General features: G+C 35.6%; 1 protein-coding gene across 6 annotated transcripts in view; it reads right to left on the reverse strand.

The window, feature by feature from the left end:
• Slob (Slowpoke binding protein) overlaps nt 1-25865 on the reverse strand; it is a 595498-nt gene that overhangs the window by 111163 nt on the left and 458470 nt on the right. Inside the window, exon 1 of one of the 6 annotated variants that reach the window (XM_069832325.1) lies at nt 12881-13378. The exons of the other annotated variants lie outside the window; for them this stretch is intronic. Within the exon in view, the coding sequence (XP_069688426.1) occupies nt 12881-13125 (245 nt within the window). The 5' untranslated portion in view covers nt 13126-13378. Of the gene's footprint in view, nt 1-12880; nt 13379-25865 lie in introns of those variants that run through there. 6 annotated transcript variants of the gene reach the window in all.

The following is a 25865-nucleotide window of genomic DNA, read 5'->3' on the forward strand; positions in this document are numbered from 1 at the left end:
GCAGTGAATTGGAAAAGCATCAGATAGAAACTGGCCTATACGGACTCTGCTGCAAGTTTCACTGAGACACATTACGTTCAATAAACGTTTTGTGCCTTTTGGTATTGAAGTACTTTTCAGTGCACTGTTTTTGTCGCTTTTATGGCTATTTTACACAATTGTTATGTAATGTTGTCTATATTGACAGTGAAAATATTAAATATCCTCAACTATGCCCTGCAATATTACACGCTTGAGCGTCTTATCTAAGACATTTTACTTCTGCAACGAACCTTCAACCAGTCATAAAGATGTAATTATTCAAGTAATACATTTAGTAACAGCATTGATCGATAAGACACTATAATTGCATTCCGATTTGACTTTCTAGACGAAGAGGACAGAGGATGCGTAACTATTTTGTATACGAACGTACCTGTACCTGCGCTGTGACGTCACATGTACTTCGAATCGGGCAACTTCATTCCAGTTTATAGGTAGCTGGAATATGGATTCTACTTATATTATATACTCAATTTAAATAATAAGAAGAATATATCAAGGAAATAACATAAAAGAGAGGCGGATAGTGAGAGAATAATGTGATATGAAAGAGGGAAGAGTGATATAATTTATATATACACGACTTCAGTTAAGTGAAGGATATAAAATGGAAAAAGTAAATGTAAATGTCAACACGGCCCATTTTCATTATGAGGATATAAACGAAAAGAAGCTTGTATATATTTTTGTAGAATGTCTGTATATCGTACGTACGAGTCAGAATTGGAAGTAAAACCTGGGTTTAATAGCTTGTTTTATTGTAAAAGGATGCTTTTTGTCATTTTAAAATATCATCACACTGAACAATCGTCGTTATTACACCATGCATAGAGCCAGTAATTCACCTCCCTCATATTGAAACCGGAACAAAGACAGTTAATCAATAGAGGGAAACTACATTCAAACCATGCAGCCAGCACTTTATGACAGGTGCTATCAACAGACAAAACAGCAACGAGCAAACAACGATCGCGAACAAAAGACGGAGGAATTCCGCTAATGTTCAATGAAAACACCACTGTATAAAAGAAGACAACAGTTCCGATAAAACTTTTGTCGGTATTGTACGTGTACATATTTGTATCACACACATCATTGTCAAAACAAAGGAAGTGGAACAGTGTTGTCAATATTACTGAAAACAGGAAATTATTCTCAAACTACCCTCTTAAATATAGATGTTATTAAGAGGAGATGCCTACAATATAACCACAGTCTAGTATATACAGTCACGAAACTCAATACGTAGCAAATATGCATACATAGGTAGTTGCTCACCACTAGGATCGCTGATATCGCCTCATTACAGACAATGCGAAATAGTACCGGCACAGTATATTGTTTCTAGCACCCTCAAAACTCAAGCTTCATGACTGTATATAGTAGACTGTGGTATAACTACATGGAAGATTATACAAAGAGTGTGCATCCGTCCTCAAAGTACAGTACAGTATGTCATCTGTTGTCTTACACAGATGTCTAGACCTATGCCAATTCAAAGTCACAGAGGTACCACGTGCACAATATTTGGTATTAGGCTGAGGAAGTTCTTAGGCCTACATGTACTTCAGTCAATATTATTCAAAAGTTGCAGCTAAAGAAATAGCATCATTATAACAATATTTGATATAATAATGAGAACAGTTAACAGCAATGGAAGCAATAACAATAGCAGCAGTAGTACTAATAAACCTCGTAGTAGCGGTAATACTGATAAAAGTATCAGTAGTACCAATGTTAACAGCAGTAGTATTAATAACGTAACAGTAGAACTAATAACAGTAGCAGTAGTACTAATAATAGTAGCAGTAGTACAATTAATAGGCGAAACAATAGTACTAGTAACAACAGAATAAGTAGCAGTAGTAGTAATAGCAAATTCGGCAGTGGTACTAGTAATAAAAGGTGAAGTAGCAATGGTAATAGTAACAATAGCAGTAGTACTATGTATAGTAGATTTGGCGGTAGTACTAGTTTTTAACAAAAGCAGTAGTAGTACTAATAATAGCAGAAACAACAGTACTAGAAATAACAGAAATAGCGATAATGCTAGTAATAGCAGATTAAGCAGTGTTACTAGCAATAGTAATAAAAGCAGCGATGGCATTAGTAATAGTAGGGGAAGGACAGTAGTGCCACGAATAATACCAAATAGTATTAGTAACAGTAGCAAAAGCAGTAGTGATATTAGTAAAAGTGGCAGAAGCAGTAATATTAATGATAGCAGAAGCAGCAGTGGTGCCATAAATAGTATCAGAAGTAGCATTGCAGTAGTAATAACAGTAGCAAAAGCAGTAATGGCACTTGTAAAAGTAGCAGAAGCAGCAATAGTACCAGCAACAGTACCAGAAGTTACTGTAGTACTAGTTAATAGTAGAGGAAGCAGCAGTGGCATTAGTAAAAGTATCAGCAGCAGTAATGGTAGCAGAAGAAGTAGTAGTGCCAACAATAGTACCAGAAATAGTATCAGTAACAGTAACAGAAGCAGCAGTGGCATTAACAATTAAATTATGGTTTATTTAACGACGCTCGCAACTGCAGAGGTTATATTAGCGTCGCCGGTGTGGCGGAATTTTGTCCCGCAGGAGTTTTTACATGCCAGTAAATCTGCTGACATGAGCCTGTCGCAATTAAACACACTTAAATGCCATCGACCTCGGCCGGGATTGAACCTGCAACCTCGAGCATAGAAGGCCAGCGCTATGCAAACTGCGCTACCGAGGGCGACCAGTGGCATTAATAGAAGTAGCGAAAGCAGTAATAGTAGGCTAATAGCAGAAGTAGTGCTTATAATAGTATCAGAAGTAGCAGTAGTAGTAATAGTAATGGTAGCAGAAGTAGTTTAGATTAGATTAGATTAGATTTTATTAAAGTCATGAGTATTATACAAATACTATGGGCATAGTCATAATGAAACAAACAGAGTGAATAAAATTATATTAAAACATAAGTTATTAACGGAGGACTCAAAGTATTCACTAATACTATAAAAGGGATGATTAATCATCCAGCATTTTAAAACATTATGTTTTATTATTAATGTATTATAGTTAACAGTGTGTACAGACTTATGTAATCTTTTAAACATAGATACTGCCATGACATAAGTTGTTTTTTAGTTGTTTCCAGTCTAACAGTAGTGCTTACAATAGTACCAGAAGTAGCAGTAGCAAATGTAGCAGTGGTAGTAATAGTAATGGTAGCAGAAATAGTGCTTACAATAGTACCAGAAGTAGCAGTAGCAAATGTAGCAGTGGTAGTAATAGTAATGGTAGCAGAAATAGTGCTTACAATAGTACCAGAAGTAGCAGTAATACTAATAAAAGTAGCAGAAGTAACAGTGGCAGTAATAGTGTTTTAGCAGAAGCAGAATTATTGTCAGTAGTAACAGAAGTAGCAGCAGTACTAGTGACAGTAGGAGAAGCAGTAGTACTAGTAACAGTAGCAGAAGCAGCAATTGCATTAGCAAAAGTAGTAGAAGCCCTAATAGGCTAGTAACTGTAGCAGAAGCAGCTGTAGTTTTGTCGTACAGATACTTTATAAGTCTCAGAAAGGTGGCAGTGCGCATGATCAGAGGACGTACGACCTGGGTCACAAGAGGACTAGTTGAGGTAATAAAATTAGTTCTGTTTCGTTGTATGTCCTTTCTGGGACTTATATTTTATCTGGTCGGCCTGGGTAGCGCAGTCGGTATAGCGCTGGCCTTCTATGCTCGAGGTTGCCGGTTTAATCCGGGCTCAGTTCGATGGCATTTAAGTGTGCTTAAATGCGATAGGCTCATGCCAGTAGATTTACTGGCATGTAAAAGAATTCCTGCGAGAGAAAATTCCGGCACACTGGCGACGCTGATATAACGTCGGCAGTTGCGAGTGTCGTTAAATAAACCATAATTAAAAAAAATTAAAGTATCTATGAGACAAAGTTTTTTTTCTAAGTCTGTACGTGTTTCTTGTGCTGTTTATTGACGTTTAGAGCTGCGTTACTTCTGTTCATTCGGTAGAGATATAGTCCAAGCAGCCGTCGGCCTGGTGGGCACAGTTGGTATAGCGCTGGCCTTCTATGCCCGAGGTTGTGGATTCGATCCCGGGCTAGGTCGATGGCATTTAAGTGTGCTTAAATGCGACAGGCTCATGTCAGTAGATTTACTGGCATGTAAAAGAACTTCTGCGGGACAAAATTCCGGCACACTGGCGACGCTGATATAACCTCAGCAGTTAAATAAAAAATAACATTAACATTAGTCCAAGCAAAAACAACTTAATAGTTTTGGCACCAACTTCCTAGTTCTGCTCCTAACAATAAGGACCCATTAACTTTTCAGTAAAAGAATTCCATTTTACGTTTGTTAATTCTCGTTGAATTAACTCGTAGATATTAACTTACTTACGGCTTTTAACGAACCCGGAGGTTCATTCCGCCCTCACATAAGCCCGCCATCGGTCTCTATATTGAGCAAGATTAATCCAGTCTCCACAATCTTATCCCACCTTCCTCAAATTAATTTTTATATTGTCCTCCCATCTACGTCTCGGTCTCTCCAATGGTCTTTTTCCCTCCGGTCTTCCAACTAACACTCTATATGCATTTCTGGATTCACCCACACGTGCTACATGCATGAACAAAATTCGTACAAGAAGAGAAAAAAGATACAGACTACATGAGACATATCGGAAACAACTTCTTCGGTAGGAGGGATGGTGAAAACATGTAATCATTCGAAAATCTCTAAATCGATACTTGTAGATTAAAAACTGTCTCTTCATATTTCGTGTAGGCCTAATGAGAAAGTATTAAACTAACATTTGGTTCGGAGCCTACTATAGGACGACGATGTCGCGTTTGTGGTCACGTAGCATTCACCACAGTACTGGCAGGTAACGCTAATTGCTTTCCATTACAAATGGGATATGCTATCCTTCGACATGCGGTCAAAGACTAATTATTAGGACTATCATACTTTTTGTACGCATCAAAGCGCACTTCCTGCGTGTGTATTTATACCCAACAATTCCATGCTGTCATTACCAACAGCTCTTTCCTACAGCGAAAGACACAAAACAAAAAATTACTAATGTAACACAGATACATTTACATTGTTATAAAATTATGTGATGACTATTTCGTTTATATGACGTCATTTCATTTTCGGCCAATGAAGTGTAATCACATTTTGAATTCCAACCAATCACAGTCATACATCGCGATAATTTCTGTCGTTCTTTTGTTTAGTCAGTGTCGCCAACTGTTTCCACGTAAATCGATGAGCATGAATCCATTGTAGTAAATAAAGTGCGAAATCCTACTTCCACATCTACATCTTCATCTTCTAATTCCATGTCCATTGTATCTAAAGAAAATAACTCCTTCGTAACAACTGTTCACTTAATTATTAATGTATTAATCAGGTTATTTGTAATTATACTATAAAATGTTTAAATTAAATTATGATTCCAGCAGATAATGAAAACGTATTTCTGTTATAATAACAAGAGAAAAGCGCAGTACATGTAATTAACATTTTTAAACCTGTATTTCGCTCTTCTCAATTGGCATTACTGAATAACATTCAATTTCTTAATTGCAGTAATCGTTATTCATTTATTTCGACTTCACAATGTATGAATAGGTTAAGTATTCATAAATATACAATTATTAACATTTAGTGAGTGAATTTTAGCGATATATTATTTATATTTTTATTTTATTCACGAAATAGTCCTAATAAATGTTACTCGAGGTCTTGTGACATTACTACAGATAAAAGTAGGCTAGTAGTAGTTTATTTAACGATGCTTTCAACGGCAGGGTTTATTCATGTTCGAAATTCAAGTGGGTGAGAAATACCTGGAGCACTCTAATAAAGACAGAAATCTTTCACGTACCGTAAATCTACGACACGGAACCCCTAGCTTTACTTTCCTCCCCAGGGAAGCCAATGCTAAGGATTTTGTCGCTCTTGGTCGGGTTTGAATCCGCGGAACTCTGATCCAATGCTTAAAATGGTATGCGAAGACAATTGAAGATGACTTTACGATTTCGCTGGCGTTACGTCATCTTACTTTGTAGCAATAACGATAAAGAATGGCTCAGATATGAAGCAATTACATCCCTGATTCTTCAGAAAATTATCGTAACCTCAAGTTAACCTTTATCTTTTGGGCTTTATCAGCTCCATCTTTCCCCGTACATTGAACAGGCGTAGCGAAGATTCAGTATACACAACAACATGGCGACAACGGCGGGAATTACAAATCTTTTGACCAAGCATAAAATCATTAAATTGATTCAATAATTCAGAATGTAAGGTCACAAAAAAAAAAAAAAAAAAAACAGAAAAAACAGGAAATATGTGTGAAGCCAGTTTCAACAGTTGTGTAAAGTAGGCTTACATAGTTATGAACTGAAAAGAATAATACTAACTCAACGGATTGAAACATTTTAAATTGGTGTATTAACATGAAAACATCATAATAATTATTAAAGATATACCTTACTCCTTAATTAAATTCAGACGTTTGAGAAGGGCAGGGCATGTAGCACGTATGGGCGAATCCAGAAATGCATATAGAGTGTTAGTTGGGAGGCGGGAGGGAAAAAGACCTTTGGGGAGGCCGAGACGTAGATGGGAGGCTAATATTAAAATGGATCTTAGGTTATTTAGCGTCTGAATGAGATGAAGGTGATAATGCCAGTGAAATGAGTCCGGGGTCCAGCACCGAAAGTTACCCGGCATTTGCTTATATTGGGTTGAGGGAAAACCCCGGAAAAAACCACAACCAGGTAACTTGTCCGACCGGGAATCGAACCCGGGCCACCTGGTTTCGCGGCCAGACGCGCTAACCGTTACTCCACAGGTGTGGACAAGGTGGGATATGATTATAGAGACTGGATTAATCTTGCACAGGATAGGGACCGATGGCGGGCTTATGTGAGGGCGGCAATGAACCTGCAGGTTCCTTAAAAGCCATTTGTAAGTAAGTAAGTACAGACCGATTATTTAGTCCTGACAGCTTAGCGACGCGAAAGAGGGGAAGTAATAGGAGGAGTGGGGAGAGTTCCGGAGTAGAGATAGGGCGAGCGGTCGGTAAATAACCTAAACACCCCTTGGCATAACTAAATGGACTCGCCTGTCCTACGCGCACATCTCCGGCGACTGTCAGGACTAAATGATCGTACTGTATACCTTACTCCTTAAGGCGTACAATGCAGACTATTACTAAATGTAAAGCACTAAAAAGAACAACAAAATATATAAATTAATTAGAAAACATAGAAAATCTAGCAGCCTTCATAATAAATACTCACTTTTAAGAATGACTATGATTCAGCCACTAGGTGTCACTCATCCGTTATTAAGCTCTATCACATGTCTCTCAGTTTGAAAATACTGGGACCTCCACTAATAACTCATATTCACATGCGCTGAACAAGACACAGCTATTGACGATGTGACTAGCATCTTAGAACACCGGTTTACAGGACACAGCTGAAGCTGAGATATGCAGCAATTTCTTGGCTCTCATGGTGAAACGTGGAGAGTCGATTGAATGCGTCTTCCTCCATTGTAGAAAGCCTGTAAAATAGTCCCCCAGTTCCGAAAGAGTTTTCATTCATTCATAGCTTTCTGCCCAAGGGCAGGTGTTTCACTGCAAACCCAGCATTTTCCAATCTTCCCTATTTTCAGCCTCCATTTTAGTCTTCGCATATGATACATACAGGGTGTTAAAATAACTTTTACAACGTTTCAGGGATAATAGAAGAGGTAAAAACAAATGTATTTTGTAAGGGACAAAACTTTGGCAGATGCGCCGTTTAAAAAAAAGTTATGTTTTATTTAACGACGCTCGCAACTGCAGAGGTTATATCACCGTCGCCGGATGTGCCGGAATTTTGTCCCGCAGGAGTTCTTTTACATGCCAGTAAATCTACTGACATGAGCCTGTCACATTTAAGCACACTTAAATGCCATCGAACTGGCCCGGGATCGAACCCGCAACCTTAGGCATAGAAGGCCAGCGCTATATCAACTTGCCAACCAGGTCGACTGCGCCGTTTATCGTGTACGTAAGTGTTAGTATAATCCATAAGGAACGAGACCAATTGTCGTTTTAGAAGTGGTGTTCAAACTGCCGTCCATTGAAGGCATTGCACAACTGGTACCTTCGTACTATGGAGTGTCTGCAACGCTCAAAAAGGCCAACATTGTCTCTAATAACATGTGCAGCTTCAACAACGCGAGCAACTAAGTCTTCTGCCGTATCGATCGGTGTCTCATACACAAAACGTTTCACGTCTCCCCAGAAAAAGAAATCCAGTGGGGTTAGGTCCGGTGATCGAGGTGGCCACGGTACCGGCCCATCCCTGTCAATCCAACGATCGGAGAATGTAGCATTTTGGTGGTTCCTGACACTACGATCAAAGTGTGGAGGGGCACCATCATGCTGAAACCATATTCGTTCTCTGATGTTCAATGAGATTGTTCTAAAAGTGCTGGTAGGACGTCGCTTAGAAAAACAAAATAATTACCACCAAGGAGACTGTTAGGCAACAGACAAGGCCCTACAAGATGGTCGTGCACAAACAGAACTAAACATACAGAGGTGAGCCTGCCTGGAGAGAAATAAAAAATAGGTTGCAGCCGCCAAATTACTCTTCAAGGAACGACCACTCATATAAATTGAGGGAAAGAAGGCAGAGGACGGACACTGGAAAGTTTTCTTTTCTCAATCGTACTATCAGGGACTGGAATGCTTTACCTGCAGACTTACTAAAGTCTTTACCAACAACCAAAAATGTATTTAAAAATAGGCTTAAGGACCTTACTAATAGACGATAATTATACGCAGTATTTAAAGGGTGTAAATGATATGTTGTTATTGAAGTGTTGTATCAGTGAAGAATTATGTTGTGTCAGTGAAGTGTGTTGTATCAGTGAAGAAGTATGTCGTGTCAGTGAAGTGTGCTGTGTAAGTGAAACGTGTTCCTGTCAGTGAAGCTTTATAGTTTATAGTGGCAGTGCATAGTATTTGAACAGTGAAATGTTTTTAAGTGTTAGTGAAATCAGGATAGAATCAGTGAAATGTGTCGTAGTTCCAGTGCAGTGAGTGAGTTGACAGCGAAATGAGTGTAATTTGAAAGGTACTTGTGCAGATATGAACATATCATATTCGTGGGTTTTAGTTCGATCTTAGTTTTAAGATACAAATTAGATTTATTTCAAATGTTATTTTAAGTGATCGTTTCATTTAATTTAGTATATTCCCTGTTGTTGTTGTTGTTGTTATTATTATTATTATTATTATTAATTATTGTTAGTATTAATTATTAGTATTATTATTAATTGTATTTTTAATTAATAAGTTTATTATTGTCATTATTGAGTGTAATTAGTTACCACTGCCACCGGGTATATACCCACTGCAGTGTGAATAAATACATACATACACATACAACCAGTGTGTGTTGTGACGGAAGTCAAGTCATCTATCCTTCAGGCCATCTAGCGGCAAAACGGTGCATCCGCTAAAGTTTTGTCACTTAAAACAGATGTTTGTCCTCTATCATCCCTGGAACGTTGTAAACGTTATTTTTTAACACTCTGTATATGTTAATGTTGTCTATCACCTGATATCTTCTTCTCCCGTTCATCATTCCTTCCAGTGCACCCTTCAGTAGGCAGTTTATTCTCAGCCAGTGACCCAACCAATTCCTAATAGAGTATTTCTGAAGCAACTGTATTTCTCTAAGTGGTTTGCCTAATTTGTTGTGATGCTTTTCTTTGGTTGTTACATTGGCTCTTAAAATTGGAATTTCTATTTCTAATCATTGGTTAAATACCACTTTTAGATATTATTATACCCCTTTTCACGCGACTTAGTTCATGGAAGATGCAGTTTTTTTGCCATCCAGAACAATATGAGCCATTCGCACTTAAGCAACGTTGCCTAGTTGTAATGTTAAGACTTACAACAATCACTGTTAGTGATTAGTACATTATGCAACGAGCCTATAATGGTAGTAATTAAGACGCAAGTATGTTTGTTTATGAAACGAGCGCAAGCGAGTTTCATAATTTTCATACGAGCGTCTTAATTACAATTATAGGCAAGTTTCATACGACTTTTTATGCTCGACCATATTTCTAACTTGAAAGTATTGAAAATTAGGTCTTTTTATGGTTATGTGCGAACTGACCTGAATTGTGAGATGTGCGCAGACGCGAAAGTATTGATTTTTTCCGAGGCCGAATGTCATTGACTTTGGCACAGAATAAGAATGAACATTGCTCTGATATAACCTGGAAATTGATTTAGAATTGAAAAACGAGCTGACAAATTGAATTTATTTGAATATTATTTACAATTAACGCTAATTATTATAGTAACAGAACATAACCTTCTGCGACAGTATTGGATTTCCAGCCTCTGTAACTTTTCGCTAATTGTCTGTCGATTGCATATCCGAGAATAATCGATATAACGGTACAAAGCTGACTTGTCATTGGCTGAAGACCTGTACTTTAATGAGTAGGTGTACTTTAATGACATGCATTAAAGGACTGCTACCAGGTGTATAATTACTACATTTCGGCATGGTCGAGCATAAAATAATTTAAATATTACATGCTCCCTTACAAAATATTGTAGCCACGAAGCTGATGAGACATAGGCCTATGAACGAAGTCAAGTAAAAAGAATAATAGTACTCTATGCAGCTGTAAGCAGTATGAAATGAAGATAAATGCCAACAAGACGAAGAGCATGGTCGTAGGAAGAAAAGTAAAGAAGGTAAACTTGCGAATTCTAAATGAGGCAGTAGAGCAAGTGGACAGCTTCAAATACTTGGGGTGTACTATAAGCAGTAACATGAGCTGCTGCCAGGAAGTCAAAAGGAGGATAGTAATGCAAAGGAAGATTTTAATAGAGAAAGGAGCATCTTCTGCGGACCTCTGAAAAAAGAACTGAGGTAGAGACTAGTGAAGTTCTTTATGTGGAGTGTAGCATTGTATGGAGCAGAAACATGGACATTACGGCGAAATGAAGAGAAAGGAATAGACACATTTAAAATGTGGATATGGAAAAGAATGGAGCATGTGAAGTGGACAGACAGAATAAGAAATGAAGTTGTGTTGGAAAGAGTGGATGAAGAAAGAATGATGCTGAAACGTATCAGGAAGAGAAAAAAAGAATTGGTTGGGTCACTGTTTGAGAAGAAACTGCCTACTGAATGATACACTGGAAGGAATGGAAAAACGGGAGAAGAGTTCGGGGCAGAAGAAGATATCAGATGATAGACGACATTAAGATATGTGGATCATATGAGGAGACAAAGAGGAAGGCAGAAAATAGGAAAGACTGGAGAATGCTGGGCTTGCAGTGAAAGACCTGTCCTTGGGCAGAACACTATGAATGAATGAGTAATTATTTTTCACACAGACTTTTTTCACGTAGACCAAAAAAAAAATTAGAATTTTACATCGAGCAGTAACTTCTTTGTGCTGCTATAGATGATAAAAGTTACATACTTTTTCCATCAGATCTATCCCACAACTTATGCGGGCTCTATACCAAGTAGCTTTCAGATGATATATTGCACGCAATGCAACACTTGTGACATGTTTACTGCCTTTAAAATGATCCAATATTGTGGGCGAGAGAGATCTTAAGACATCATCACCCATTCTTCAATACGGCGTATTGTTTAACATTCTTGAAATAGCGAGTAACGGGTTCTGTTCGGGAAAGAGATCGTAACGCTTTTTTAAAACGAAAAAGGCAACTGGTTTTCTTCACCCGAAATGACATGACATAGGTTCAAATATTTATCCATATGTTAACCAATCTATTGAAATAATTAATAAGATAGAATATTCGTTTAAATAAGTAAAAATATAAATATATACCAATAGCCTTTATAAATTAAAATTAGCAAATGGATACATAATAAATATCGACAATAAATATCTGATTACTCGCCGCAATTCTCGATAGGCTAATACCAGTAACTTTAAGTAGAAAATTGAGGAGCTGCGTGCAATGAGAGTGCTAGTCGATTAATTTTGTTCTTGCATATATAGCTGTTCTTAAGTATTAGCCCAGATCACATATATAATAGATTGATCACTCTTATGGGCTTTGAAGGCAACAACTTATATCAATTTCACTATGCTGCCATCTAGCGACAATAAAAGAAGTCACGTTGTAACTCCCATTTGAATTGCATGGAGCAACTGTACTTCCATCTGGCGGTCGTTACTAATCGACATGTTGTTCTCTTCTACAGGTTACCGTTTCTGACATGGGGTGGCAATCTTTTAACTCTGTTTATGTGGCGCGATAAAGTCTGATTAAAATGTCATATTACAGCCTGATCTATACATGAAACACATTCTTTACATTTTGGTAATAGTTAATATTGCGTAAAGGAGCTATATTCGTTTATTAATAAAATTCAAGACTTTATAATATGTAATCTAATGCCTCATATATATATATATATATATATATATATATAATTCAAACGAAATTTAATAATCTTATCAAAAATGTAACAAAATTAAAAGCTTAGGCCTTATATTCATAAAATCAGGTTATTGTAAATTTAATTATACTTCGAATGTTTATTGACGTTAAGGTACGAAGCATCATCATCTGTCCTGGATTCCTGATGAAACAATCTGTCAATCCTGTTTGGTGGGAGGAAGTGAACGAAGAGAAGGAGAAGGGAAGAATGGGTGAATAAATAGGAATGACATTGAACAGAGAACAGGAAAAGCACTACTAGAGGTTGGAGTATATTGTTAAAAGCATAGTCGAATAAAAGAACTACATGCACTCACCCGTCGGTTAAATGGCCTGAAACATTGAGGCTGGGGTCTTTCGGCTTGCGAAAATGTCTAAACACACTGATCCATTTGGAATAAGCAGATCTGCGACTTGGTATCTTCTCCACCTCTTTCTCAGGACACGGTTTCTGTTTCCTTAGAGATCTGTGCAGATCTCGTCTGGGGAACTGGTCGTAGTCCACTGCTGGGTGACGGTAATTGAATATATCATGACTGGGAGGGGGGGGAGACTCCACCATGATCCACCAGCACGAACACCACGTGTTACACGTCTTGAGGCCACACGCTACAATCCAATTATTTCACTCACCCTTTCTCCCTTTCCGAGTTCAATTAGCGAGCTTATGTTCGTAACTATGTTACTTATTATATTCAATTTAATTTTCTTCTTTAAAGAATAGTTTTCGTAAGGAAATGTCTTTGCTTTTATTTATTTTATTTTATTATTATCTTCTTAATGTTGTTTTGTTTATTTCGTAGGTATTAATCTTTATTCTCCAACACAAGAAACGCAGTTTGACTAAAGTTTTTGTGAATTTTTGTTGTTGACTTGATACACTCAGACCAAACTGAAAACAATTTCTCGTCAATCATTAATTTGTTTCTAAGTAAATTTAACTGTTTTAAAATCTAATGCAACTAAATTTGATACTTACAAAAGGAATTTTTAAAAGTTATACAGAGAAATAAATTCTAGTAACTCGCATGGAGAATTTCAAAAAGTTATTTTTTTTGTTACTGCATTTAAAACACGTTAGAAATAATTAAATTACTTCATAGTACTACAGCGTATTTTTAGTTAAACATTTTAAATTATCAACAAAGATTTACAGAAATTTGTTTCATTTTAAGAGGTTTCTATCATAGTGGTTAAAGATGTTTTGTATGTAATAATTATTATAAGAATTAGATTACATTTCATTCAGAATTTTAGGAAAAAGTAATTTTAAACTCTAATATTTTTTCTACCCATATGACTCAAAGGTAGTTTTTATTCTATCTTCAGTAAATGTATTACATGCAAATTATACGAGGGAGAGCCAAAAAGTAACCTTAATAATATTGTTTTATTAGTTGAATATGTACAATAAGACTATGAAAACTTCATCACTTTTCAACATAGTCCCCACTACGTTCAATGCAAGTGTTCCTGTTATACTTTATTGAAAAGTGATGAAGTGTTTGTAGTCTTATTGTACATATTCAATTAATAAAGCAATTATTAAGGTTACTTTCTGACTCTACCTCGTATAAATTAATTTAATTATTACCGAAAATTATCCCCAATTGTTCAGAACAATGAACCGAAACCTATCCCTAATTATTCAGTTTAACATATCCAATAGTATCCCAATTATTCAGTGGAAAGTATTCAAAACCTATCCCTAATCACCCCATAAAATGTGCTGAAAAATCTTATTTTTGTCATAAAATACACTGAAAACTACCCCCTGAATTATTCTAAGGACGAGTCAGAAAATAACTAACTACTAAAGCGGTTGTAAAATTAATTTCACTTTTCCTCACATTATAAATTGGCCTTCACTTCACTTGAAACTGAACTATTTTCACTATTTCACTGGCACAGAACACTGATCACAAGCAGAGCTCCCTCTTGCAGCACAAGACTCTTCAAGTCACAAGCAACACTGCGTGGCTATGGAGGACGAACAGCCTCAGTGGCGTTGCACAGGTGAGCTTAACATTCATCCGTTCCATAAAAAAATACAGACCACTAATGACAAAAATACATTGAAAAAAAAAAAGCTTTCCGCTGTATTAACACCAACAAAATCAGTGGCGTACTTAAACGCTACACTAATTATTATGTTATTCATCATTTTTTTTTATTATCCAATTTAATAAACCCTATTTCACCCTGAGGTATATTAGGGTTGTTATAGTTGGTATCAAAATACATATTTTATAAGCAATTAACAATAATAAAATTATCATACAAAATTGTGGTCAAGGTTACAATTCACATGAATTATGTACAAGAATGCACCTTAATGAAAGAATGGATCGTTTCATAAAGCCTCAAGGCATGTCTCTATATTTATATCTAATGGTTATAGGAAGAAATATATATATATATATATATATATATATATATATAATAGCTATTAAACATGTTATTTTGGAAGCAATAAATAGCTATACTAAGAGATGGCTTAAAATTTACGAATTAAATACATTATTTAGTAACAACAATTGGCAATAATCAGGTATTACAAGAAATGGCTCAAAATTAGAAATCAAATGCCTAATTAAAATAAAAATTAAAACCAGTAGTACAATATTATAGTATGCGAAATTGAAGACTTACAGTTTCATTATAGTTGATTAGAACTAATACGATTTTTTTTCCCCCAGAATAATTTAACATTTTACAGTTTCACGAATATTCTATTCAAGAAGGACATGAAATACTTATATGATTTGGAGTTGGTAAGTATATTGGTTAATGGTTTGGTAAATGTATAATTTATTCATCATTTCTTCTTCTTTCTTCTTAGGCTTCCTTACTTGTTACTGGTTGTCATTCAGTATTTTCAAGCTGACATTAGACAGTCTCTCGTAACGTGACATCAGCATGACGCCCAACTTCCTACTAATGCAACACAGGATATCAAATTGACCACAAACAAACATTCATGCCTTAGGTGTAGAGTTGCCAACTCTCCCGTATTTCCCGAGATGTCCCGTATTTGCCCCAAATTTTAACAGACTCCCAGCTCCCGTATTATTCTTCTCTTCGAGAATTTTTCTCTCTTATTTTTGCATAATATACAAATTTGTATTCTGGACATTTTATTTTGCCATGAATGATAATTTGTATGATGAATTTTATTATTCAAGAAGGAATTAAAATGTGCAGCCTTTTAGAAAGTAATACTTACTTACTCACTTACTTACTTATTGCTTTTAAGGAACCCGGAGGTTCATTGCCGCCCTCATATAAGCCCGCCATCGGTCCCTATCTGAGCAAGATTAATCCAGTCCCTACCATCATATCCCATCTTCCTCAAATCCATTTTAATATTATCCTCCCATCTACGCCTCGGCCTCACCATAGGTCTTATTCCCTCCGGCCTCCCAACTAACACTCTATATGCATTTCTGGATTTGCCCATACGTGCTACATGCCCTGTCCACCTCAAACGTCTGGATTTAATGTTCCTAATTATGTCAGGTGAAGAATGCTTGCCAGAAATGGGTTTCAGTGCTCACCCGTTTAAAATCAAATCATATTAATGTTATAAATTTGGAAAAACTGGTGAGTATTGCTGTAAGTAGTAATGCTCATATAGAGAGGATGATTTATCTCATGAACAATAATTGGACAGATGTTAGAAAACAGGAGCACCACACATCTAATCAAATCAGGGCTGCAAACTGTAGTCTAATTCAACTATTATGCAAGACAAAATCTGTCTCAAAATCTCTTAATTTAAGCCTAGCTGCCGAAGTGTAGAATAAAGTTGTATTTTAGTAACTGAACTGAATCATTTGTTAATTTTCTATGTGAAATTTTGTCGATTCCTTAGTCTCCCGTATTTTCTTGAAAAAAAGTTTGCAACTCTACTTAGGTGACATCCAAACCCAAGAACGTGATCTTTAAGCAAGGACAAGGTTTGCAACTTAGGCTATCTATAGGTCTATAAAGCGGATAGTCTAATTATTATTATTATTATTATTATTATTATTATCATCATTATCATTATCATATATATCATTATTATTTATTATTATTATTATTATTATTATTATTATTATTATTATTATTATTAACGTATTTTTCCGAATATCCCGCGCTTTCGAATAAGCACCGCACCACACTTTTGAAGGGCGGAAAAAAAATACAAAAATAAAACTTTCAACTAATTTATCCACGATAAATAAAAAAACAAACGCACACAAATACAATTCAGTTAACAATAAACTTTATCCTGGATCAGGAAGAATTTCAAAATCATCCTATGCGTTCGCATGTCAGTTGTCTTGCTTAATAATGGCTATTTACACGATGTTTTGATATCTTACAACATTTTTTTTAGTTGGTTATTTAACGACGCTGTATCAACTACGAGGTTATTTAGCGTCCATGAGATTGGTGATAGCGAGATGGTATTTGGCGAGATGAGGCCGAGGATTCGCCATAGATTACCTGGCATTCACCTTACGGTTAGGGAAAACCTCGGAAAAAACCCAACCAGGTTATCAGCCCAAGCGAGGATCGAACCCGCGCCCGAGCGCAACTTCAGATCGGAAGGCAAGCGCCTTAACCGACCGAGCCACGCCAGTAGCTCTTACAATATTAATAACACGCGTCAATAAAGTAACTACCTTTATTTTGTATTATGCTACGTGGTTTATTATAATAATTAATACTAGTCATCACTATAAATATCTTTATTCTTCACTGATTTCGTCATCAGGTCACGATCATCTTCGTCGCCCGGACATTCGTGTTCACTATCACTTCTCCATACACAATCGTTCTCTATTCCGTCCAGCTGATTGGAGATGCTACACTTTTTGAAACTCTTTGAACAACAAACTATGCGCTAATCACTAGTGCTATGAAAAACCCTACTTATCACACATGAACTTGATTCTGACATGCACTGCTAATACAAACGTCATTTAACAATGTTAAGAATTGAAATACGCGCGAGGGAAGATAATGTCATGCGCTACTACCTCAGAAATTGCGCGAAAAGAAAATCGGGCAACGTTGCCAATTTCATTTCAAATAAACCGCGCACCCGTATTTTTTTAATTGAAGCGTTGGGCCGAATAACGGTCTATGTTACAATTTTTTCAAAACCGACTTTTTAATGGAATAATGCTCTATATAGTCTTACACAGCTGTCACAAAAATTGTTTTTCAATATCTGTACCAGAGCGCTTCTACACGAGTTACAACCATGAATTTCTTAGTTGAAACAACGGTCTACGATGTAACAGTCAGCCGATTGTAACATAAACCGTTATTCGGCCCACTTTTCAATTGTATACATTTCGGGAAAAAAATTGCGCGTGGTTTTCGAGGAAATACGGTATTATTATTATTATTATTATTATTATTATTATTATTATTATTATTTATTTATTTATTTATTTAATAGTGTCCACACCTGTGGAGTAACTGTCAGCGCGTCTGGCTGCGAAACCAGGTGGCCCGGGTTCGAATCCCGGTCGGGGCAAGTTACCTGGTTGAGGTTTTTTCCGGGGTTTTCCCTCAACCCAATACGAGCAAATGCTGGGTAACTTTCGGTGCTGGACCCCGGACTCATTTCACCGGCATTATCACCATATCATTCAGACGCTAAATAACCTAGATGTTAATACAGCGTCGTAAAATAACCCAATAAAATAAAATAAAAATTTATTTAATAGTTATTTTTGTTTTTCCTCTCCTCCTTTGGATAGCTCTTAGCTATTCCACAATATCGTTTTCTATATTTACCTCCTTTCTTGCTTTCAAATGCACATAGTGCTTGGCGTTTAACCCCTTCAGGCCTGATGTACATTATAGTGTACAGTAGGGGCAAAAAAAAAACGGACCGACCCTTGTGGCTGATTTCGGAGCCTTGTTCAAAGTGATAGCACGATAGACTGGTAACTAAGACTTTCGTGGTTCGAATCCTGCCTGGGAAGGAAACTTTTTTTGTTCCTTATTCAAATTTATTCCCAATACTTTTCGATTGCAGCGATATTTTACTATTTAATTAACTTATTATTCCCAGAACATGAATGTTACCAGCTTATTTTCTAATGGCTTTCGAAATGGGCTATGTCAGCAGTCGAAACTACAACAATTTCAATAGATTACTCGCTATCCTGTGAATGCGGACGTGGCATGCGCAGTGGCTCATTTCGGGGACTTTGATTATTCCGTCGGTCCGGTTTTTTTTTGCCACTACTGTACATTGTTTCTTTTTTTATTTTTCTTTTTTGGAATGTCTTCGATACTTTTAAATATTTTGAAAAATTCAATGCGATAGAAATGGAGAATATTACTTAATTTGGAACGTTTCTACACCTCAATTAAAATTAAATTTAAAATTTTTGGGCCCCAGGGGTCAAAATTGTCCCCAAATTTTGATTTTCTGTGACGATTTGTTTTGGAAATTTTGGATCCCCAGAATGATTATGTGACCAGTTTTGTTTTTCAATTTTTTAAATATAAATTCAGGTCTGAAGGGGTTAATAGCATAGTATGTGGTGACATGTTGTACTTATACCTTGCACACTTAAATTATTTCGAATATTGTTCTTTATTGAATTTTTTAATAATATTACTAGTAATAATGATATAAAATATTCTAAATCTTTTGCATTAGTTTTATATATGAAAATGTTTACGAATCTATCAAAGATTTACTCTAGCACGATAGTCAAATGAGCTATTGAATTTCTTTATCAAGTATTTCGAACTGGAAACCAAATATGAATTAACGTTAGGCACATAGACTACATATAAACTAGGTGCGAATAAAAGGTTCTATTTGCATTCATTCTTTCTTTTTAGGAGAACTCTGAAGTTCGGTTTCAAAAGAAAACTTTAAACATATTTGGATAATAAATTTAACTTTTCCTGAACTTAAGCAAGGGCATGCCCGTTTTACCATTATTTCTCCTATCTCTCTCGTACTGCAATTTGACGATATTTCTGTCATTATGCAAATAGAACATCTTTATTCCTAAATATCTCAGATGAGTTCAGATTTGCAATTACAACCTTTTCAAAACTCATATTTAAAAGTATATTATTTTAAATAATGATAGAGAATACTTGTCTTATAATCTCTTTTTAATCAGATATCACTGTTAATTTGAGCCTAAATATCTATGATTGATCTCTGAATCACTGTGACTTTTTCGGTCTCCGAATCACTGTGACTTTTTCGATCTCTGAATCACTGTAAATTTTTCAATATGGAATGTGACGAACATAAAATACAACATTAATAAAAATTCAACTTACAATACCAAAATATGGGCTAAAATTCATTGGTAATTTCAACATAGATTATGTTTCATAAGTAAAAAATTTGAAACCAAGGATATGGAAACATAAAATAAAGGAAATAATCTAGCAATTCCACTTTTCATAAGTGAAATTTCTGGATGGTGCAAAATAAGCACCCAGCCCTTAGTGAGTGTTCTCAGTTACGAATAAACACAGAAGATTATTAGTCCTTATTCACTTTTGGCATACATTTCATCATGAAATGATATATCTTTGTCTTAAGGTATTGGCATAGATTTTGCTTGCTTCAGTTTTCTACTTCTCAGATCCAAGAAGGCATATGAAGGGTTCAGAACCATAGTGGGCCAAGCGCCATTTACTAAAACCGTAGAAAATAAGGGTTAAAATGAAGTTATTACCATAATTAAATGGAAACATATGGCAAGTAATATAAAGTATACACATTCAAACTAAATGATATATCAGTCTTCATTAAAATATGGTATTCACTTAACTTTAACCCTTGCTTTCTCCGTTTTTAATAAATGGCGCTTGGCCCACTATGGCTCTAAACCCTTCATATGAACTTTCAACTTACGAACGTCAACTTCGAGAGAAGATCCTTCCTTGCACTTACGCGTATCCAGTACCTTCTGGCTTCTACTTACGTCATACATAACCGTGCCTCTAATACACTTCATTAGAAGAAGCCATAATAGTAACAATAGCGCTTTAAAGCTGTGAGTCTAGGAAATCTGCCCTTCTTCTGCAGCAATGGTAAACAAACAGAATAGCTAACTCAGGAAAGAAAATAATCCTGTTCTGCACAATTTCAAGTTATAATGAACAAGAATAATTACCAAAATCTTAAAATATCGCAGTATGAAGCACAGTCTAGTATATACAGTCACGAAGCTTGAGTTGTGAGGGTGCTAGGAACAATAGACTGTGCCGGTACTATTTCGCATTGTCTGTAATGAGGCGATATTAGCGATCCTAGTGGTTAGCAACTATCTACAGATGCATATTTACTACGTATTGAGCTTCGTGACTGTATATACTAGACTGTGGTATGAAGCATAATTATACGGACGAAACTAAGGCCTTTCTAGTATCAAGTAAGTGATACGAATTGTATATTGCCTCTAAAGGAAACTAAATTCAGACACATTAATTCTACAGTTATAGGACTATTTACAATATCATAGGTACATATTTTACAAATAATAGTTGCGAAACATAATACAGTTTTCCTACTTCTAGGATTCAAGAAGGCATATGAACTTTCAACTTACGAACGTTAACTTCGAGAGGAGATCTCTTCTTGCACTTATGCATATCCAGTTCCTTCTGGCTTCTACTTAGGTCATACATAACTTGCCTCTAATACACTTCATTAAAAGAAGCCACAATAGTGACAATATCGCTTTAAAGCAGTAAGTCTATTAAATCTGCCCTTCTTCTACAGCAGAGGTGACCAAAACTCGAGCTGCTGTGATTACATGCGACAGACAGCCTATGAAGTAAGGAGACGGAGGAAAGGTACTTGGCATGAAAACTACAACCAGTGGCGGTTCCTGTACTAACATCTTGATCAATCCCGCGGATAAAAATCTCAAGCTTTACTGTATCAGTAATGTCACTGCTGTCATCAAGAGCCAGTGAATAATATACGATTTTTCTTGCTTCTTTTTTTTAACCTTCATCTTGAATATAATCAGGAATTTTCTAAATTCTTCTCTCGATACTTGGTCAAGAAATTCATAGTTTTTCAAAGCTAAAAACTTCTTATGAACAAGTTATTTAAGATATTTTAATCATTACTCTTTTGAGAAATTCTGTTCTATTAAAAGGCTTTAGAACACGAGATATTTCAAACCCCATTAGGTAGCCGACTTCCTTACATTTATTTATGTCATCTTTCTCTTCCTGGCTATGATTTAAGACATGTCAATTCCTGGCGTTTAACAGTTCGTTGGCACATAATATTGAATCAGTTATTCTACAATATTATTATTAAATGAATAATAAATAGTTACCCTCATCTAAAGATTATGGAGATTAACATTGAAATGAAACCTCATAATTTTTATCCTTAAAGGGAGAAGATATAAAAATATCAATATTCATGAATGTACAGAAGAATTATAGAAACACATACTTAGTGGTCAATAATAATAATAATAATAATAATAATAATAATAATAATAATAATAATACATTATTCAGCGTGGAAATTAATGTTTCTATATACTCCTAATTCAAGCGTTAAGCAAAGTAAACATATTACATTTTGTCCGACAGAACAACAAAAAAAGTTCTCCTCATTCTTTACGAAACCACCTCTTACTGCTTGTAGAGACAGAGTTTGTAGAGCGACATGATACTGCCACTGCTTGCTTTCAGTACGTGAATGAAACACACAGCAATGTACAGGAAACTCCTCGTACCCGATTGAATGTCTGTGATTACACGATGTAATCACGACACCCGCTTTGGTCACCGCTGTTCTACAGCAATGGTAAACAGAGTATCTAACTCGGGAAAGAAAATAATCCGCCGAAATAATAAGCATCCAGTGTTAGCAGGATCTTGAATCATGTGGTCAGTAAGGAGTGAAACTATCTTTTGAAACAACACAAAAAAACAGAGAAAAAAATTTAACATTATTGTTTCTAACTGGTAATCGAACCTATTTCATTTGAGTTTTAAGATACAAACGTTATTATCAGCCGTATTTGATTGTTATTGTATTTATTTCTAAGAAATAGTGATAGTAAAATGAAGGAATGCTGTTACGAAGATACAGAAGAGTCTCAAACGTACCTTATATTCATTTTTGGCATTTTGCTCACTTTCGGCATAAATGTAGATTAAGTCTGCACGAGAAGTGAAGCGCAGGACGATTTTCTCCCGGCAGCAGAGCAGCGGAAGACTCTGGAGTAACACAAGATTTGTTGATGCTGGACGCAAAACACATGGCCTATCTCATATGCAAGCTCCTCGAGAATTATATTTATCTTACGCGTAGGATCAAGAACCTGCCAACACTTAAACTGAAAGACCTGTCAAACAGATCCGAATGAGGCTGCAAGACAAGGAGCAGATTTATATTATCACTTCCTACTGAAGGTCAGACACATTCCGATTGAAACAAATGTAACGCAACGGTTATGGCGTAGTTTACATACTGCGTAGATGTCACTGCCAGGGTTTCGAATCCTCTTAGATTAATAATCGACAACGTATATTTGAAACAATGCGAAGGAATTTTGCTTTAAGGAAAGTTGAGTACAGAAGATGGCTTACTTTTCCTCTCCTGCCCACACTATTTCAATACGATTTAAAACATTCAGGAAAGCAGTTGTATATTTATCACCAGCTAGCAGTATGCTAAATTTGATGATTTAAAATTGTGACGATGTTCGACGTGGTGCGAGATATTTTTTATTCTTTCATCGTGTCACAGATGTTGAAACATCCAGAGTTTTGGAGTTATGTAAGGACTCCATCATAAAGGGAAACAAGGAAAAGGAAATCTGCGTGTTGGATACATTACCAAGAGCTATTTTTTATAACTGCGACCTATGCCTTTGCATACCGTAAAAGGTTCTCGAAAAAATAAAATTTTAACAAAATTAAACGGATAGTTATTATAAAACCAACACTAATTAAAATGATAAAAATTAAAAATATATACCAAAGAGCTTATCTTCCATAACATTCATATTAATAAAATAAAAGATAGAAGTATAAATAATAATAATAATAATAATAATAATAATAATAATAAATGAATTAAATTCATTTCTTGAAAACCCAGAAACCATTAAAGCCGAATAACATTTCACTACTAAACAATTAATATTATTATTAATTAATAATTATAAAACAATGGCCTTAACTCTGCCAGGGAAAATAAAACTATTATCACTAAAATAATTATTCAAATTAAGCATTTATATTTATTAAAGTAAGCGTAATCATTATGTAGTATTTACTAAAATTTATTTAACCTGGTAGAGATAATGCAGTAAGGTCTTCTCTGCCCCTCTACCAGGGGATTACAACGACAATATGGAGAATAAAATTACAATTAATATTAAATTTACAATTACAATAAGAATCAAAGTACGAAAAGTTTACCTGATTAATGAAATCTAAACAATTTATAATGTAATGTAATGTAATGTAATGTAATGTAATATGATATAATATAATATAATATAATATAATATAATATAATATAATATAATATAATATAATATAATATAATATAATATAATATAATATAATATTATGTAATGTAATATAATTGTATTTATTCAATTACAAATTAAACGTAGAATAACAAAATTGTATAGTAATGAAATTACCAGATATTGAAATATTTCGTGATAGATTAAGATAACTATATTTTACAAGAAGTCTGACCAAGTGCCTAGTAAGTTTGTGTTTGAATTCAATTTTATTTCGACAGTCCCTGATGCTAGCAGGTAGCGAATTCCAGAGTCTTGGCAGAGCTATTGTGAAAGAGGATGAGTATGAGGAGGTGCGATGGGATGGTATTGTTAGCATTGTTTCATGGCGAGAGCGTGTGTTCAGATTGTGGTGGGAAGAAAGGTAAGTGAAGTGAGACGACAGGTACGAAGGAATAGAAGAGTTCAAGATTTCGAAGAGAAGGAGAAGTGAGCGTACATTTCTTTTCTTATCTAGCTTAAGCCAACCTATTGCTTCCACGGATGGGGTAATATGATATTTGCGAAATTGCTTACAAAACGTACACACAAATTATGAGCACGTTGAAGTTTCTTTTTGTTGTCGCTGGAAAGATCAGTCAGTAAAATGTCAACATAGTCAAAATAGGAATGTACAAGCGTCTGCACAAGAGGCTTTTTTAATCAAGAGGGGCGATGAACATTTATCCTTTTTAGCACATGGATAATAGGATCTACTTTTCTGCAGGTTTCTGTGATTTGCATGTCCCAGTTTAGATTATTATCCATGTGAATGCCAAGATTTTTTAATGAAGAACTGAAGGGGATATGCACTGTACTTACTTTAACGGGGGAAATGTCGAGGTGCTTTACAGCGTCGGTTTGCCGTTTGTGTCCTAATATAATTGCTTGTGTCTTTCCAGAACTGATTTTAAGATGGAGTTCCTTTGCCCATGTCACAATCCAGTAGATGCCTTCGTTAAATTTATCTATAACGTCGTTTACTCGGTCTAAGCGGGAAGAGATGTAACACTGAAGGTTGTCAGCAGACAAGTGATAGTTACAATGCCTTACAAGAGATGTAATGCCATTGACATATATTGTGAACAACAATGGTCCCAGTACCGACCCCTGTGGTATACCTGATGCTATGTTAAGCCAGAAGGAACTTTGATTCCCCGATACAACACGTTGTCTTTCCGTAAGCAGGATTCGAACCAACTCACATCACAATGTTAAAATCTTTTATCGTTTGCTGCTAAGGATATAATAACTGTTCAGATTGTCATAATCATCATCAACAATAACATCAAACAAATGGTTTGGCCATTTTTGTCTGTTTCTACTACTCGCCTTGTTTTATTGTGTCCACCTACTCTTCCACGTCCTTTAGGTTCATGGCTCATTGCAATTTTAATTGTACTTGATTGTACCATATGTTCAAGATGTTATTTTCAATTTATTGTTTGTACACATAATGTTGACACATTCAACGTTTAGTTATTTTTTAATTTCTTCCTTATACTACTTCGTATTTCTGTAGTGCTCGGGAAAAGTGGCACAAGTCAAAAATGTTAAGGCGAATACAAGGAGAACAATCAAAAGATAAGGAGAACAAGGAGAAAGAAAGGAGAACAAAGGTAAGGCAAGGAGAACAAGGATAAGGCAAGGAGAACAAGAGTAAGACAAAGAGAACAAGGAGAAGAAGGGTAAGACAAGGAGAACAAGGGTAAGACAAAGAGAAGAAGGGAATACAAGGAGAATAATCGAAAGACGAGGA

The sequence above is a fragment of the Periplaneta americana genome, chromosome 8 (genome assembly GCF_040183065.1).
Source record: "Periplaneta americana isolate PAMFEO1 chromosome 8, P.americana_PAMFEO1_priV1, whole genome shotgun sequence".
Lineage (NCBI taxonomy): Eukaryota > Metazoa > Arthropoda > Insecta > Blattodea > Blattidae > Periplaneta > Periplaneta americana.